The sequence below is a fragment of the Rutidosis leptorrhynchoides genome, chromosome 3 (genome assembly GCF_046630445.1).
Source record: "Rutidosis leptorrhynchoides isolate AG116_Rl617_1_P2 chromosome 3, CSIRO_AGI_Rlap_v1, whole genome shotgun sequence".
NCBI lineage: Eukaryota > Viridiplantae > Streptophyta > Magnoliopsida > Asterales > Asteraceae > Rutidosis > Rutidosis leptorrhynchoides.
Genome location: NC_092335.1, coordinates 135,211,002 through 135,228,473, shown reverse-complemented (window position 1 = coordinate 135,228,473; position 17,472 = coordinate 135,211,002). Strand labels below are relative to the sequence as shown.

The 17,472-nt window shown below is 35.5% G+C and overlaps 2 protein-coding genes across 2 annotated transcripts; one reads left to right on the top strand and one right to left on the bottom strand.

Moving 5' to 3' along the window:
- Positions 1–1,755: 1,755 nt before the first annotated feature.
- Positions 1,756–2,651, top strand: LOC139896844 (uncharacterized protein At4g22758-like). The gene is made up of 2 exons (XM_071879488.1): positions 1,756–2,322; positions 2,424–2,651. Exons 1-2 carry the CDS (start codon positions 2,094–2,096, stop codon positions 2,612–2,614), a joined length of 420 nt encoding a protein of 139 aa, XP_071735589.1. The 5' UTR covers positions 1,756–2,093; the 3' UTR covers positions 2,615–2,651.
- A 6,917-nt stretch (positions 2,652–9,568) lies between these two features.
- LOC139896843 (4-coumarate--CoA ligase 2-like) lies at positions 9,569–12,975 on the bottom strand. The gene is made up of 6 exons (XM_071879487.1): positions 11,881–12,975; positions 10,803–11,001; positions 10,484–10,629; positions 10,232–10,299; positions 10,034–10,142; positions 9,569–9,863 (listed from the first exon to the last, which is right to left on the bottom strand). The coding sequence occupies exons 1-6, from the start codon at positions 12,973–12,975 to the stop codon at positions 9,753–9,755; spliced, it is 1,728 nt and encodes a 575-aa protein (XP_071735588.1). The 3' UTR covers positions 9,569–9,752.
- Positions 12,976–17,472: the final 4,497 nt, after the last annotated feature.

The following is a 17,472-nucleotide window of genomic DNA, read 5'->3' as shown; positions in this document are numbered from 1 at the left end:
AGACTTGTAGTAATGTATTTAGTAGAATGTTGTCTACAATATTTCAATTTAAAGTTTCACTTATTTTTATAGTTTCACAAAAAACAATTACTCTGTACTTTTTTATTTAATGAAATGTATAACGGAACAAATATAATCAAAATAAAATAGATCCACATATAATTCATGTTTTTGACGTTGATAATCTTCCTAGCTTTTACATGTTACGCTGATAGTCCCTCATTAGATCGAGTAAGTTTGTTATTTTTACAATTGATGGAGATTATCAAAATTATTTAGCAATTTTAGTGTGAGAGATTACTAGCGTAACAAGTAAAATTATAGTGATGATTTATCTAAAAAATGCAGGGACCATATTAATAATCCGAAAACTTTTTTATACATAATACTATTAAAAACTAGTGAAATGACTTGTGGAATCACGGGTTTGTTTAAAAGAAATAGTTTAATGATATGTTTTAGGTTGGTGAACGTAAATGTTATAGTCATTTAGTTTAATAATTCGTGAAACCACATTGTCCGACTAAGAAACTCGTTAACTGAACATTTCATCAAACACCTAAAATGCATATTAAACAATCCACATCCAATTATAAGAGATAATATTGGTTGTCATTTTATTTTAAAAGTGTAAATTAAAAATATAAATTTAGAATTGATTTTCTTCTGTCTAGATTTTATACCTTCTCGTACTTAATTCAAAATAATTAATTAAAATAATTCAAAATTATTTAATTTTAATAATTAAAATTATTATTAATAAGATTTAATAATAATAATTAATTAATAAGATTTAATTTTAATTCAAAATTATTTAGATTAATGACATCACCCACCAAGCTTAGATTTTTTTTCTTTTTCTTTTTGATATTTTCTTAACAAAGGAATTAGCCTAATAATGACACCGTCATTATAGAATTTTAATATTAACTATATATTAATTTATTTAAGATAGAGTAAGACCGCTAGTATCGGTAGCGCGGTTGGATCGCCATTGTCATTGTGATTGCATGCCGCTGATACTAGCGGACACGATTGTGAGCGTTGCTGGTTGATTGCGGTGCATTTTTTTAACGGCTGTTCGTTATCATTCAGAGGGGTATTAACAACCTTCGCAGTCATTTGCGACACTACGCTCGCTTCCGTCCTTGTAGGCAAACGGGTAAGGAAAACCAAATCCGGGTGGGATTCGGACCTAGGATCCCCTCAGGCAATTCCACAAAGTCCAGCCTCCCCTAGAATTTGAACTCGGGACCCCGCAAGAATTCCACAAAGTTCTCCTTCTAGATACCACGCAGCCAAAGACTCGGTAGTTAATCGTGGTGCATTCCGCGATTGTGATGTGTTAGTGATGAAAAGGAAATGTTTAAATGACGTTGATACAACACTATGTGATTCCGAAGACATCATGAATAATATCATAAACAAGAATGTGGTGCCATCCAACTTGGAGTACTGACAACTCAGGTCCGATTCTCATTTTAAGTAGGGAGTTTCCAACTTTTAATGGTACTGCTAACATCAATGCGATTTGAGAATCTCTCTAGAGAGTTTTCCAACCTTAGATGGTACTGCCAATAATGTCATGAATTAAGTTTCCTCCTAACGCGTATGTGCGTAACAAATGAGAGCATTCGAAGTCGATATCGCCGTTAAAAAAAAAGTAGTCTAACAATTTATAAAATTGAGGCCTTGTGCAACATAGGAAAGATCCAGCAGGACTTGGTTCGGCAAGTTTCGCCCATATTCTATCTACATCTAAAACCTATATATGTAGACACACACGCCCAACTTAAACCCTAACCCTAAAAATCTAAAAACATCACCTCCAGCTGCAAACCCACTGTAACAGGTTTAGCTCAATTGTGAATGGTGGAAATCTTGATTCATCTTCAGTTGATGATCTCCCCCATTCCCTTCAGGGGGATTTCATTTTTTGCTTCTTGCAACCAAGGCTGGTACTACCGCTGCATCGGCGTTGATCCCTGAACTCCCTAATTCATTAATTTCGCCCTAATCGTTCAATTCGAATTATTTTATTCATTCAATTTAAGCTTTTTTTAGAAAATTATACATAAATAATCAAATAAAGGATGCTGATGTCGAAACACAAGAAGAATCAAGCCGGTGGAAACCGGATTTTAATTAGCGTTACAGTCGTCGGAAGCGCAGGACCAATTCGTTTTGTTGTTAATGAAAAAGAATTAGTGGATTTTGTTATTAATATCGCGCTTAAATCGTATGCTCGTGAAGGCCGGCTTCCGGTTCTCGGATCAAATGTTAATGATTTCGTTTTGTACTGCCCTGTTATTGGAACTGAAGGTTAGTTTGCATTAAATATTAAAAAGTGAATAAATTGTTGTTTTATTATGGACTGAATTAATTAACGTGTTTGATTTTTTATTTTTTTGTTGTTGTTACAGCTTTGAAGGCATGGGAAATGATTGGATCATTTGGAGTGAGGAATTTTATGTTGTGTAAGAAACCGAAGACGGTGGTGGATGGCGGCGACGATGGTGGAAAGACGGTGGCGGTTGGAATAAGTCGGAAGAGCTCCGGCAGCTGGAAGGCGTGGTTTAATAAATCACTCAATCTTAAAGTATCTTCTCATTAAATTGCATTTTTATTGAATTGAATAATTTGGTTGCAATGTGGAATTTGTTCTGTTTTACAATTTGAATTTTGTTTTAGTTATTGTTTTTACAAATTGATATCTAATGGTATTATCTTTTTTGATGATTTAATAGTGTTATAATTTTGGTTTTCAATAAGATAAACATAAACAAAAGAGAGAAAATGTGTGAGAGAGAAACAAATAGAGAGAGAAAATCTGCGGCGGCAAATTCAACGGAGGGTGCAGGCGGCGATGATGTAGGATGGAAGAAACAACGAGGTGTAAGAAAGGGTAACTACTACAGAGATCGATCAACGAACGTTAACAAACCTCTACTTACATCATTCATGTTCTACAACTTTCCTGAAACATGGGGTATCACCGAGCTTTGGAAGACCTTCGATAGATTTGGGTTAGTACGTGATGTATACATTGCCAGAAAACGATTACAAAATGGTCACCGTTTTGGTTTCGTTAGATTTGAAGGGGTGAGTGATATGGAAGTGCTGATGTCAAGGCTTAACAGAATCCAAATTCTTGGTTGGGGTTTAAAAGTCTATAAGGCACGTGAACGAAGCAATAGTAACAGCAATAGACCATCTAATAAATCAAGTCATGGTGATAATAAAGGAACCTCAAGAATCAACAAAGATATCGTATGGAAGATGAATGTCTCCAAGAGTACAAGTGAAAAGAAAGTTTGGAAGGAAGTACCCAAGGTGAATGCGAACAATACTAAAAATAATGACAATGGGGATTACACAAAAGAAAACCCTATACCAGCAGAAATTATCAAAAACAAAGAAAGTGGGCCTCAACAATCCCATCAGTATGTAAAGTTCTGGGAAAACAAAACATACAAAAATAACAATCACAAGGATAAGGTTAGAATGGTATCCATGCGCAATGAAAAAGAAAACACAGAGATTGAAAATGTGACAATTATTGGTGAAGTGGAAAACTACAGTCTTCTCCAACAAATCAAAAGATTATGTGAAATTGAAGGGCTCATTGACGTCAACATTAAATACTTGGGTGGTCTTGAAATCATGTTAATTCTAAAATCTGAAGAGGCAGTGACTAATATTCTCGATAATGAGCACCATGGTATAAAAAGGTGGATAAAAAATCTTAGAAAATGGAGTGCATCATATTTCTATCCTGGGAGACTGACGTGGATTAACATTATTGGGGTTCCAGTTATTTGTTGGAATGAAAACATGTTTGAAAAAATTGGTGGATGGTGGGGAGAGGTAATCGAAATGACCAACTGCAAATTAGAGGGAGATCAAAATCTAATTAAGGGTCGGGTTCTAGTTAAAGTCAGTGCTCCAGATATCATCAATGACTCAGTCTTGGTTGATCACGAAAAATGCTCATTCTACGTCAGGGCTTTCGAAGATGTCAATGATATAATCCAAATGGATCTTAATGAGTTTAACCCGGATAATGGGGATCAAATGTCCACTAAGTCAGAAGATATGGAGGATGCTGAAGAAGATGATTGTTACTCTTCGGATGAAGATGATGATCAAAACATGTTTCCGGCTAATTTACCTGAAAAGGCTCCAGTGGGTGAAAATAAACAGTCAACTTCTAGGATACAAGCCAAACGGGTGGAAACTGAAGAATCTTTTTCTGGTATACAAAAAGATATTGATGGGTCCAAGATTGACAAAAACAACCATAATGATGATGAGGTTGCAAAAAGTCCAAAAAGTGTTAATATGGAGATACCCAATGAGGAACATATCCCTAAATTTACGCTGGATAATACAAATACAGCAGATCCAACATATGTAATTGCAAGTCCAGTTAACAAAAGCACAATTATTATAAACAGCTGTCCTGGGGATTCTGATGATTTGAATTTGGGTGGCGTTGCAACTATTAATGGGACCCCCAACAATACCTCAATTGGAGGCCCAACAGATACAGATAACACAAAGGGTATTGGGCTTCCATATAAACAAGGGGCAGTGAGCGTGAACGACATAGAAGAATCCAATAACGAGTTGGGCTATAACAGCCCAGTGGAACTGAACCTGTGTCCGGAAGTAATTAAGCAAAACGTCAATAACTTTATCTCTTCTTCTATACCTGAATCCACACACCATCACAAGAAAATTATCATCACTTCCCACAAGCCCGATAAAACAAATATAGATGGTGGTGCTTCTGATGATACTTGGAACAAAGTTCGCAAATGGAAAAAATCGTCAAGGATCATTAACGCCAAATCTACAGCTAGAAAGAAAAACAAACCCAATTCCCAAATCAATATTGGTGTTAAAAGAACACGCGAATCCTCTATGTATGACATCTTAATGTCCAAAACCAGAAGAGTTAGTAATCAAGATGATGACAAATCAATTCAGTCAGAAGAAAGTGTGAATTTAAGTGACTTTGCCAAACTCCTAGGGTTTGACGAAGAGCAAGATCTATAAGACACAGTTACCACATTCGTGAATGTTTTAACCGATTTCCAATGAAGATATTATCACTCAATATTCGTGGTTTTAATCAAGATGGTAAGGTTACATGGGTCAAGCATATGATCAAAGATAACAATCCAATTGTTGCAGCCTTTCAAGAGACAAAGTGCAATTCAATCAAAGACAGATGGGTAGAACATTTGTGGGGGTCTCAAAACGTGAAGTATACTGTCAAAAACGCAATTGGTAGGTCAGGAGGTATTCTACTGATGTGGGATTCGAACATCTTCAACGTTGACCATGCTGTCGAAAGTGAATTCTTCATAGCCATCAAAGGTAAACTCTCTAATTACAACACTGAGATTGTGATTGTTAATGTTTACGGTCCACATAAAGACGATAAAAAAAGAAGATTTTGGAATTCTTTAAATGAATTGTTGAAATATGGTAATGTTGCTTGGGTTGTTTGTGGGGATTTCAATGAGGTTAGGTCCGATTTCGAGAGGGAGAATACAAATTTTATAGCTAGAAGAGCCAACTTGTTCAATGATTTTATCTCCAATAACAGTCTCATAGAAATTCCTCTATCCGGGAAACGATTTACGAGAATTAGTGATGATGGAATCCAATTTAGTAAACTAGACCGTTTCCTTGTCTCTGACAAATTTGCTAATATGTGGGATGATTTACATGTCTCGGCCCTGGACAGAAACCTCTCTGATCATTCCCCATTACTGCTTAGGAACGGTCAGTCTGACTTTGGGCCAAAACCGATTAGGATCTTTGATTCATGGATCGATGATGTTAATTCTAAAAATCTGATTATTGAAGCTTGGAACACCTGTATAGCGGGTCACCGAAAAGATGTTGTGTTTAGGCTCAAACTTAAATGTGTTAAGGATAAATTGCGTGAGTGGAGTAAAAAGAATTATGGGAAAATAGATGAGGAGCTAAATATTTTAAATGAAGAATGTAATCGGTTTGAACGTGAAGCTGAACAAGGAAATTTATCTAATGACGAGAGGCTGAATTGGTTGTCAAAAAGGGGCCAATGGATCGAGAAAGACCGAAATAAAAGAAATATGTTAAAACAAAAGGCTCGAATTAAATGGGTGATCGACGGTGATGAAAATTCTAAATTTTTCCACTCAGTCATTAAACGGCGGAACAACAAGAATAATCTGCGAGGATTACACATAAATGGAACATGGAGTGAGGATCCTAATGCAATTAAAAATGAAGTCCACAGCTATTTCAAATCCTTTTATGAAGATCATGAAGCTAGGGGCTTTACTTTTGAGGGTTTCGAAACATCCAAAATTTCACCAGAAGATGCTTCACGTATTGAATTAAAATTCACAGAAGATGAAGTTTGGGATGTAATCAAAGATTGTGGCATTTCAAAGGCTCCCGGACCCGACGGTTTTAACTTCAGTTTTTACAGGATGTATTGGTGGCTTATTAAAGACGATTTGATGAATGCACTCCTTTGGTTTTGGGAGCACGAGGAGATCTCAACAGGTTGTAATGCGTCTTTCATCACACTTTTACCTAAAATAAATGACCCCGTCCACCTTCGTGATTATAGACCAATAAGTCTCATTGGAAGTTATTACAAAATAATCGCAAAAATCTTAGCAAATAGACTTCGGGGTGTAATCGGTAACTTAATTGGCGTTGAACAAAGTGCTTTCGTTAAGGATAGATCAATTCTTGATAGCATACTTATAGCCAATGAATTAGTCTATGATGTCAAAAAAAGAAAATCCGAATGCTTCATATTTAAAGCCGACTTCGAAAAAGCTTTTGATTGTGTCCGATGGAGGTTTCTATTAGATATAATGAAGAAAATGGGGTTTGGAGATAAATGGAGGAAATGGATAGAATCTTACTTTCGATCGACTTCAATATCAGTTCTAGTTAACGGCTCTCCAACAAAGGAATTCAATCTCCAAAAGGGTGTTCGCCAAGGTGATCCACTCTCACCCTATCTCTTTATTATTGCTAGCGAAGGTTTGAATATTCTCACTAAGATTGCGGTTAGAGACAAACTCATAAGGGGGGTCGAAATTGGTGTTAATAAAGTTCTTGTCTCTCATTTACAATTTGCGGATGACACAATTTTCTTCGGGGATTGGAACAAACGCAATATTAAAAATGTCCACAAAACCCTCAGGTGCTTCGAGAAGCTTTCGGGTTTGCGTATTAACCTAAGTAAAAGTATTCTCTATGGGATTGGGATATCAAAACCGGCATTAGAAAACATGGCCCTCAATCTAGGATGCAATGCGGGTTCCCTTCCATTCATATACTTAGGGATGCCAATCGGTCAAAAGATGCATAAAAAAGAAGCTTGGAACCCTATAGTAGAGAAATTTAAAAAACGATTGTCGACATGGAAAGCTAGAACAATGTCGTTCGGGGGTAGGTTAACGCTCATAAAATCGATCCTTAGTAGTCTTCCACTTTACTTCTTCTCGTTGTTTCGTGCTCCCTCATCCGTCATCCACCTTCTCGAGAATATGCGTCGTAAGTTTTTTTGGGGCGGGTCGGGGAATGATTCAAAATTATCATGGGTTAAATGGGATACAATTCTTTTACCATACAATGAGGGCGGGCTAAATATTTGTTCACTTAAATCCAAAAATTGGGCGCTTTTGGGAAAATGGTGGTGGCGTTTTCGCACCGAAAACGGATCACTATGGGTCAATATAATCAAGAGTATCTACGGGCGGGATGGGGGTTTAGGTATTGTTAACTCTAACGTTGTTTCGAGACATGTTTCAGTGTGGGGCAACATCATCAAAATAGGGTCGGACATGCTCAAAGTGGGTATAAATCTGGAGGATCTGTTCATTCGCAACATTGGTGATGGTCACGATATCCGATTTTGGGACGATTTGTGGGTTGGCAACAACCCACTTAAAGTTTCATTTCCGCGTCTCTATAGGCTGGAAATCAACAATTCGTGTTCCATCGCAGACAGAGCAAAGAAGATTGATGGTTGCTGGGACTTTAACTGGGCTTGGTGCAGAGATATTTCAGGTAGATTACATGGAGAACTTGATACACTCACAACCTTGATTTCCAATCATGCTTCTGTTGGTTCTGGTCAAACATCGTGGGCGTGCAAAATAGACAACAAAAGTAGCTACACATCCAAATCCATGGCGGTAAAAATAGATAACATCACAATTCCAAGGGCTTATGTTAGCAATAAAACGATGCGTAACAACTTGATCCCACAAAAAATCGGGATATTCATTTGGCGGGTAGTAAAAGGAAGGATCGCGGTCAAAACGGAACTTGAGAAACGTGGGATTGTTTTGGATACATTATTATGCCCAATGTGTAATAATGTTCCCGAATCAATTGACCACGCTATTCTTTCATGTAAAACTGCTCAAGAAGTATGGGAGGGTATTCATAAATGGTGGAAAATTAACTTGCCTTCGCACATCACTCTGGAAGAGTTGCTTGGAGGATCTAATTATGTGAACTTTTCGGGTAAAATCTCCAAAATTTGGCAAGCAATCACTTGGTCGGCGAGCTACATCATTTGGAAAAACAGGAATCAAAAAGTCTTTAAGAATGATTCATGGTCTTCATCAAAAATCATATGCGAGGTTCAAGTCAAAACTTATGAATGGATTAGCAATCGATCGAGAAATATACACAAAGATTGGCTTCATTGGCTTCTTGATCCGATCAACTTAGGTTTTCCGGACATCAATAACCGAGATCCTGGTTGATTCGAGTATTCTGGTTGATTCGAGTCATTGTTGCTTCGAGTTTAGAGTCGTGGACACTATTTCTGTAAAAATAGTTTATAGATCCATGCATATGTGTTAGGTATTCGGGTATTCGTGTGTGGTGCAAGTCTTTTTGCCCCATATCCTTGTACATTTTTGTTTTTTTCTTTATATTTATATATATATATATATATATTTGCTTTTCAAAAAAAAAAAATAGTGTTATAATTTTTCTTTTACATTTTGCATCAAAAGGTCTTGATATGGGTATATTGCAACTTTGTATACAACATGAAATACGAACCTATATGAAATGTGAACTATTGTCCAAACTCATTTTTGATGTTAGATCTGTTTTTTTGTTGTGATGCGATTATTCTTTAAAAGATTCGAACGACACTTTGTACGGACCACCGAACTGTTGGAAAATATTTCTATTGGTCCAGTGATCTCCATAGAAACTTGTTGAATTATATAAATAAAAAGTAGCACAGTTTACACCAAGGTGTTTGTTTGCATAATAAAGATTTTAAAAGATACCAAGGTGTTTGTTTTTGCATAATAAAGATTTTAAAAGATAACTAAAGTATATTTTATACAAGAATAACTACTACTAGTAGTAAAATATTTGGTTGCCTCTTAGATTTTTCAGGTTCCACCAGAGTGGAGAACTGACTTGTCTTTATTTTCGGATAGGACCACTCGTGATATTGAGCTTTGTTGTTGTTGTTGTTGTTAGATTATTCAAGAATTAACCAAAAAGGAAATAATGATAAATGACAAAATCTCATGAACTAAAGGGATTTTGAACATACATGTCTTATGTATAAAGTTATTTTGTAGCTTGCCGAATAAAAAAGTAGCTAATATTGTTACTGTAGTTGACACAATTATAAGTAAACTGATTAAGAAAAACAAGGTTTTTCAAATAACAAGATAAATTTGAGGTGATCATGTGGATTGAAGTTTGTCTCTGAGATCTCTTCTTAAGATTTTTCCTGATGGAGATTTTGGAATAGAAGTTACAAAGTACACCTTGTGCAGTTTCTTGTAAAATACCACCTGCATACATTCATCTTACTTATTTACTATATCAATGATCTGCGCAAACAAACTGAACAAATTGCTCGCAGAAAAGTATAAACAGGGAACGATTAAGTATATTTAAAAAGCTTCAAGAATTAGTTTTGATACGATATCCCCTTAAATAAATAATTTAACTTTTTTTTAACCTGCTTTGCAATGTAATCTTTGAGTGTATCTTCAGTAGTGAGCTCCATTTCTTTATTAGATAGTACTACAAATGCAACTGGCACCTCCCCTGCAGCAGCATCTTTTTGCCTGTTTTGTTTTCCATTTACTAATTAATATTTAAATATTTATATTTATACAATATTATTACAATGTAATTAGTTTTTTCAAATACTTACGGGACAACAGCAGCATCTGCAACGTAAGGATGACTCACGAGAAGGGCCTCCAGCTCTGCAGGTGGTACCTGATCATCCAAACTTAGCATTTACCAATCTGGTTCGGTCAATACAACGATTTACTGATTTATATGCCGTAAGACCTTATTAACAGTCTTAAGGGTTTATTGTTATAATTTCACAAAACTAAAAAAAAAAATGGGTCAAACGATTAGAATTTCTTAAGATAAAATTTATGCAAAGTTAATATACCTGAAAACCCTTAAATTTGATAAGTTCCTTCACTCTATCCACAATAAAAACCTCATTGTCATGATCTACATACCCAATATCACCCGTGTGAAGCCAACCTTGTTCATCGATGGTTGCAGCTGTCGACTCGGCATCATTCAAGTATCCTACGGTACGTATTCATTAAACTAACTCAATGTTATTGTGATTTAGTAGGAATATAGCTAACTAGTTTAAACTAGCGATGTACAATTCTTTTGGTATATGAAATCTCAATGTTTAGGTCAACTCAATATCGAACTGAAAGGTAGCAATTCTGAATCGTATAATAAGTACGTACCTTTCATAATCTGAGGGCCACGAATACATATTTCACCACGTTGATTATATCCAAGCGAGGATCGAGTATCAGGGTCAATGACCTTGAGCTCAGCGTTCCTAACAACACTTCCACAAGATCCTGATTTGGTGGCTAACGGTTTTTTAGCGAAAGCAGCACTCATTGATAATACGGGGCCTGCTTCTGTCATCCCATAGCCCTGTCTTGCATTTTCATTTTATAAAACAAACACTTGTTATACTTTCTTCATGCCATACGCATATACACATCTACCAAGTACGGACCTTAAATCTCTAAATTAGATGTTTGTTAATATCCTAAAATCAACAATATCTACAATTCTTTTCTTTTGGCTTGAATAAAAGAAACTTTAATAGTGTCCCCTCCAACTAATGTATTACGTAATAATAATTACTCCTTCTGTCTCAGTTTATTGTCTCAAATCAATTGTCAACTATAAGATACAGAAAGTAAATTTGATTTAAGTTTACCGTATTGTCCTTGAATAATATTAAAATGACAAAAGTGAAAGAGATCTTATGGTTAATAGTAAAATTGTACGGAGTAGTTGTTTAAAACGTAAGTAGTATGTTCTATCCTCAAACAGAGCAACTATTAGATAATTTAGATAATAGATTATTATGTTATATGGTTCGAAGTTTGATTGTAGACTTACAATCCATTAAGGTTTAATAAGGTTTCATTGTACTCTATATCATTAAAAATATCTTCTACCTACTAGGTTATCTTTATTCAAAAGTAGCGTCCCCTGCCAAGGTCTAATGCGTCAAAATTAATTCTTCACTACCAGATTATATAGAAAGTAAATTTGATCAAGTTTACGGTATTATCACTAACTAATACTCGTATTATAATTACAATAAATGAACTTTGATCTAATTTCAAACTACTTCCCAACCAAATATATTTTTTTTCTTTTGATCAAAACCAATTTGATGAATTAACTAATGACAACTTTATATATCACAACTTTGTTACCTAGACAATCACTATACCACACGTTTAAAAATGTCCTGTTTTTCATGTTCATCATCAATTAATTCGAGTAACTAATTACCTGACCGAAAATTGCCTGTGGGACTCTAGCTCTGAGACCATCTTCCAGCTCCTTCCCTAAAGGCGCTGCACCTGACAACACAACCCTAATCGAGCTCAAATCATAGCTTCCGACCATCGGATTCTTAGCCAAAGCCAACACCAACGGTGGCACCACGGCTGCAACCGTGACTCTGTACTTTTGTATATGCTCGAGTAGCGAAGTTATCTCAAATTTCGGCATGAGCACAACTGCAGCCCCTGCTCTCAGGGAACACAATAATACAGAATTAAGTGAATATATATGAAACAATGGGAGGACACATAAAACGACGTCATCCTGTTTTAAATACAAATTCGGATTATCCCCGTCTACTTGTTGCGCCACGTTTGTGATCAAGCTTTTGTGCGTTAAGATTACGCCTTTTGGCAGCCCTGTTGTTCCAGAAGAAAACGGCAATGCAACTGCGTCATTAGGATTAATTTCGACAGAGGGAAGATTATGTTCGTTTGCTTGGCTAAGAATGGAGAAATGATGACAATGATTGTCGTTGTTTGGTGGTGGTGGTGGTTCGTCGATTGTGATTATAAGTGGACTCTTTTTAGCGTGTTGACGAATCTTGTCAACGTACTGGGCCTGTGTGATGATCAATTTCGAGTTCGAAGAGTTAAACTGTTTAAGAATTTCGCCAGCTGTGCATAACGGATTAGCTGCAGTGGTGACAGCACCAATCATGGAAGAGGCCATGAAAGTTAACGCGAATTCGGCGCAGTTTTGAAGGAGGAGCATGATGACATCACCTTTGGAGATACCTAGAGATAATAATCCAACCGCGATTTTGCGACAAAGAAGATGGGTTTGAGAGAAAGTGTAAGTCGTACCGGTGGGACCCACAACAAGACATGGTTTGTGAGCGAATCGCGAAAGATTCTCGAAACAATAGGTGTGAAGTGGTATGTGGTTTGGGATGTAAGGTAAGTCTGGTAACTTTGATCTGAAGATAACAGCATTTCTACTAGAATCAGTGTTATTAATGCAAGTATTTGGTGTGATTGAAGACGGCGAAGAGACGATAGGCGGAGGTGTTTCGGGTTTTTGAGATTCTACGGACAACATGATGGATTTTGTCCGTGTTTTTTTGTTGTGCTTGGTTGGGTTGATTGATGCTTGTAATATGTTTTTTTCTGAACAGGAAGATTTCTTGAATGTGTTGTAAAATATTGTGAAAGTAGAAAAGGAGGTCCAAGAGGGTGATTAGTGAGTTAGCTTGTGGACTTACAATTTTTTAAGTGTACAAAATTGAAATTGCATTCAATTTTATTAATGTTGCATTGTTAACACATAGTTTGGGTGTTGCGGTGTTGAAATGCATTCAGGATTATAAATGTCCACTCTTAACTAGGGATGGCAATGAATCGGATATGGATCGGGTGAGGCCGTATCCATATCCATATCCATTTTTTTTTTACTTTTCATCCATCCATATCCATATCCGTCGGGTGAAGCGGGTTAATGGATAATTATCCATATCCGTTTAAATTTATTTTATTTTTAACAATTATAAGTGGTGGTTCACTATATACGATCAAAAGTAATATTTTTAATAGTTTATGCGACCGAAAGTCACATTTTACTAATCTATATAACAAATATTCAATATATAACCTATTAAACATGTAAAGATATCGACATGTAAGTTGCTTACTTTTAGTTACATAGAATCACATTTGAACCACCAAAGTTCGATAAATACATTTGATTATTTAAACAAAACAAAATATAAGAAGAAAGTTATATTTTTAGAGAAAATATAAAGAAAGATGAATATGAATATAATTAATGAAATATCACTACATAATTGATACTAATTTGAGTGATAAACTTATATATTTAGTTATTTCGGGTGAAAGCGGGTTCATCCATGGATGAAATTTTTTCAACCACATCCATATCCATATCCATTTAGATCGTTCATATCCACGAATAATCGGGTGGATCGGATGGATATCCACTGGATCGGGTATCCATTGTCATCCCTACTCTTAACATTCATTTTTAAGTTTACATTATTGCATAAATATAAATACCTAGCTCATTCGTCGATTGTGTGATTGTATTCAGACGACATTGAGCATTGAGTATGTGATGTAGGTTATTGCTCGTTATGTTTATTGTTTCATCATATATTTAAATGTGTGTTCTTGAACATAAAGTATTATTGTTTGAATCAATCCATAGAGATATGACATCCAACCGTATGGATACATCTCACACGAATGGATGCAGCTACATCCGTACGGATCAAGGTTGGAGAACTCGGATTTCGGAGAAATCTCGTTTGGACATTAACTTATGTTGACTTTTCAGTTTTTCTAATATAAATATAAATATATCTATAAACATGTGTATATTTATATATACTTTTACGAGATTTTACAAAAAAATCTAAAAAAAAATGAGTGAGAAAACCCGAGAAATTACTAGATTTTGTGAGAAAATCCAAGAAATGACCGAGAAAATTCGAAAAATTGTGGCTTTGACCAAGTTTGACCTCGTTGACTGAGAAATCTGGGGAGATAGACATCTCGTCTCGGTTGCTTTCCAAAAACGAGATCTCGGGGAGATCTCGGGGAGAAATAAGGAGATTTACAACACTGGTACGGATGAAGATCACATCCGTACGGATAGGATTACAGACACTATATAGTGGGTTTCGGATTCATTGTTAAGGTTGCAGACCCTACACTAATCCTAGCCGATCCTACTTGTTCCAGAACGTCTAGCATCCAGTTTTTATCGAACTTCAAGTGTAAAAGTCGATGAAGGGGGTAATAAAGAAGTTGACATGCGGGACAAGTGATACGGAGAATGACAACTCAAGCACGTCAACCTAGAAATCCTTGAAGTAGCTTGACTACGTTGTGGAATGTGTAAGACTATTATGTTGTGACTCTATGGTTGAATGTAGACATGATGCATTTGAATATTGTAATGTCTTAATTTGTTTAAAACAACTTGACCAAAGAAAAATAAGATGTTAACAACTGGAAAATATGTTGCAGATAAAATGCGGTCGTAGTCGTGGCTGATTGTGATCTTGACCGCAGATTGACTGTAATTAATTCAAGCTTCATTAAATGCACACTAATAGCAAATCAATACCACTATCTTACAAACAATATCCAAATGCAATCAAATTTAACTTCAACTTTAAATTTCTTGAACAAAACAATTACTCAAAATAGATGGAAAGCCTTCACTCAAGATTCCTTAAATTGAGAAATCACAAAGAACATCTTGCACCTCAAAGCAATGAGTTCTTCAAAACCCTTTGTCTTTTCAAACTCCAAACATCACTCAAATCTCAAAATGTCAAAAATTCTCAACAAACTTCCATGTGATGATTCAAGACACATCCAGGAAGAACATGAAGTGTTATATGATTATCCTGCTCTTCAAAGAGAGTTTGACAAAATTGGATAGGAATCATTTCTCTCACTCAAAACCTACACATTTCCTTCACTTGTCAAACAATTCTATTCAAAGTTTGAATTTACCTCTGACCGAAAGGTAAAATTCACTCTGTTTGACCAAGAGCATGTGATGACACTCAAGCGATTTGGCTACATCATTAGAGTGCCAACAAAAGGAGCAGAGTTTTATGATACTGAGAATCATATACAACTCCTTCCCAAGTTCATTCCAAGAAGAGCATTAACCTCACTCTTCATTGATCCTGAACACAAGCTAAGTACTCTCTGTCAAAAAGGTGTCTTTGACAGCGACATACGTGCGGAATATGGGACAAGTAAAACGATCATAAGTTACAACATCTTCTTCAGAAAAGAAGGTGACGATCAAATGTCCATGACTGAACTTGGACTCATGTGGTGCCTAACCAATTCAATACCAGTCAATCTTGCCTTTATAATGGCTTCAAGGTTGCAAGATCTCAAACAAGATCTTATGCAACCTTATCCCTATGGTCGTCATTTGACACTCCTATTCAAACATCTCAACGTATTAACCTTCACATCCTCTTCAGGAAACAAATGTATCATCACCCATGCGTAATTCCATTAAGTGTTGCTTTCAAGCATCTTAGGCTAAATAACTTGTTGTATTTTCCATGCATATTTTCATGTATACATAGCTATGTTTCCTGTTTACTATGAATAAAATGTGTGCTTGTTATGTTTTAATAAATATTTTTCATCATGCACAATTTAAGGGGGATCTTTGCTCTAAGGGCAAGCATAGTTCTTGGGGGAGCTAACCTTTTTGCTTCGACAAAAGGGGGAGAAATATGGATACAAGTGATTGTTAACACTTGCGTATTTATAGCAAAATGTCCCTCATCACTTGTATGTTTGTCATCATCAAAAAGGGAGAGAATGTTGGTTGAATGTTGGTTAATGGACTAAACGACAAAGTTAAGTATGATGCTTAACTAAAGAATATGTTTTAATGATGACACATACATATGCATAAGTGATGATCGACATCTTAACATAAAACACGCAAGGTCTCTAATCCATACTTGATCTTGCAAATGACCAAGTCAAAAAAACTTAAAGAATGAAAATAAAGGTCAGCAAAGTACACGGTCAAGGTACGGTCGACCGCATACCCAGCCGTAGAAGCCCAGACTGAATTACAACGCAGTTTTGTGAAAACAAGTTGTACGGTCGCCACCACGGTCAACCGCAGTGCGACCGCAGTTTTCTCTGTCACCATTTTTGACCAAATTTAGTTTGACTAGTTCCCGACATCTATAATTCATGAAACCTTTTTCAATACGCTTAGAATAGATGTCCTTTCCATACTCAATTGAGTTTTGGTCATAAAAACACTAATCTTGGTTAATTACGCTTAATTACATCTTAATGACAAATTAACCATGATTAGGCATAACACATAAGTGTTAATCAACAACTTGTGATCATAAAACTTATCTAGATATCTTTAGTATTATCATCAAGTACCAACACACTTAAGCTAATGTCACTAGAATATTAATTACAATTAAATTTGACTTAGTGATTAATTAAGGCTAAATGAAGAACAATGCTTTCAAGTGTAAAGACTTGTAATCCTAAAATACATTTAGATACATTTTGGATGGTCACCAAGTCCCAACTAGAGATTGCTCTTCCCTTGTGCATGTGTTGGACATTAATGTGTGCTTACACATTAATCATGCAATATGTTATATTACAAGTAAACTTGCTAAAAACTTAAACTATAATGTTGTGCAAATATCTATATGATTGATTTTATAATAACTATCTCTTGCTATGTGTGAGTATTACTTGCTACTTGCTAATATGTTTAATACTCATTAATTTACCAACTTGATTAACATGATTTCTATGTGCTACTAGTTAGAATACTAGGATTCAAGTAACTAGTTTACTCCAACAAATTAAGTGTAAAATAGTTCACAAAGGAATAATGGTCAATTGTCTATTTGGTCTTGTCTAAGTAACAAGTTGTGATAACTTATCCAAGTATGACTTAACATTGATGTGTTTACACACTTAATGATTATTTTAGAAAGACATCATTCAATTAATCTCTACTTAATCATAAAATGAATATGACTTGTGATTA

Excerpts from the sequence above, each read along its gene's own strand:
- LOC139896843 (XM_071879487.1), bottom strand. The coding sequence starts at position 12,975 with ATGTTGTCCGTAGAATCTCAAAAACCCGAAACACCTCCGCCTATCGTC. Across the intron at positions 10,630-10,802 it reads TGGCCCTCAGATTATGAAAG|GATACTTGAATGATGCCGAG; the intron begins GTACGTACTTAT and ends TACGTACCGTAG. Across the intron at positions 10,143-10,231 it reads GCAGATGCTGCTGTTGTCCC|GCAAAAAGATGCTGCTGCAG; the intron begins GTAAGTATTTGA and ends AAAACAAAACAG.
- LOC139896844 (XM_071879488.1), top strand. The coding sequence starts at position 2,094 with ATGCTGATGTCGAAACACAAGAAGAATCAAGCCGGTGGAAACCGGATT. Across the intron at positions 2,323-2,423 it reads CCCTGTTATTGGAACTGAAG|CTTTGAAGGCATGGGAAATG; the intron begins GTTAGTTTGCAT and ends TTGTTGTTACAG.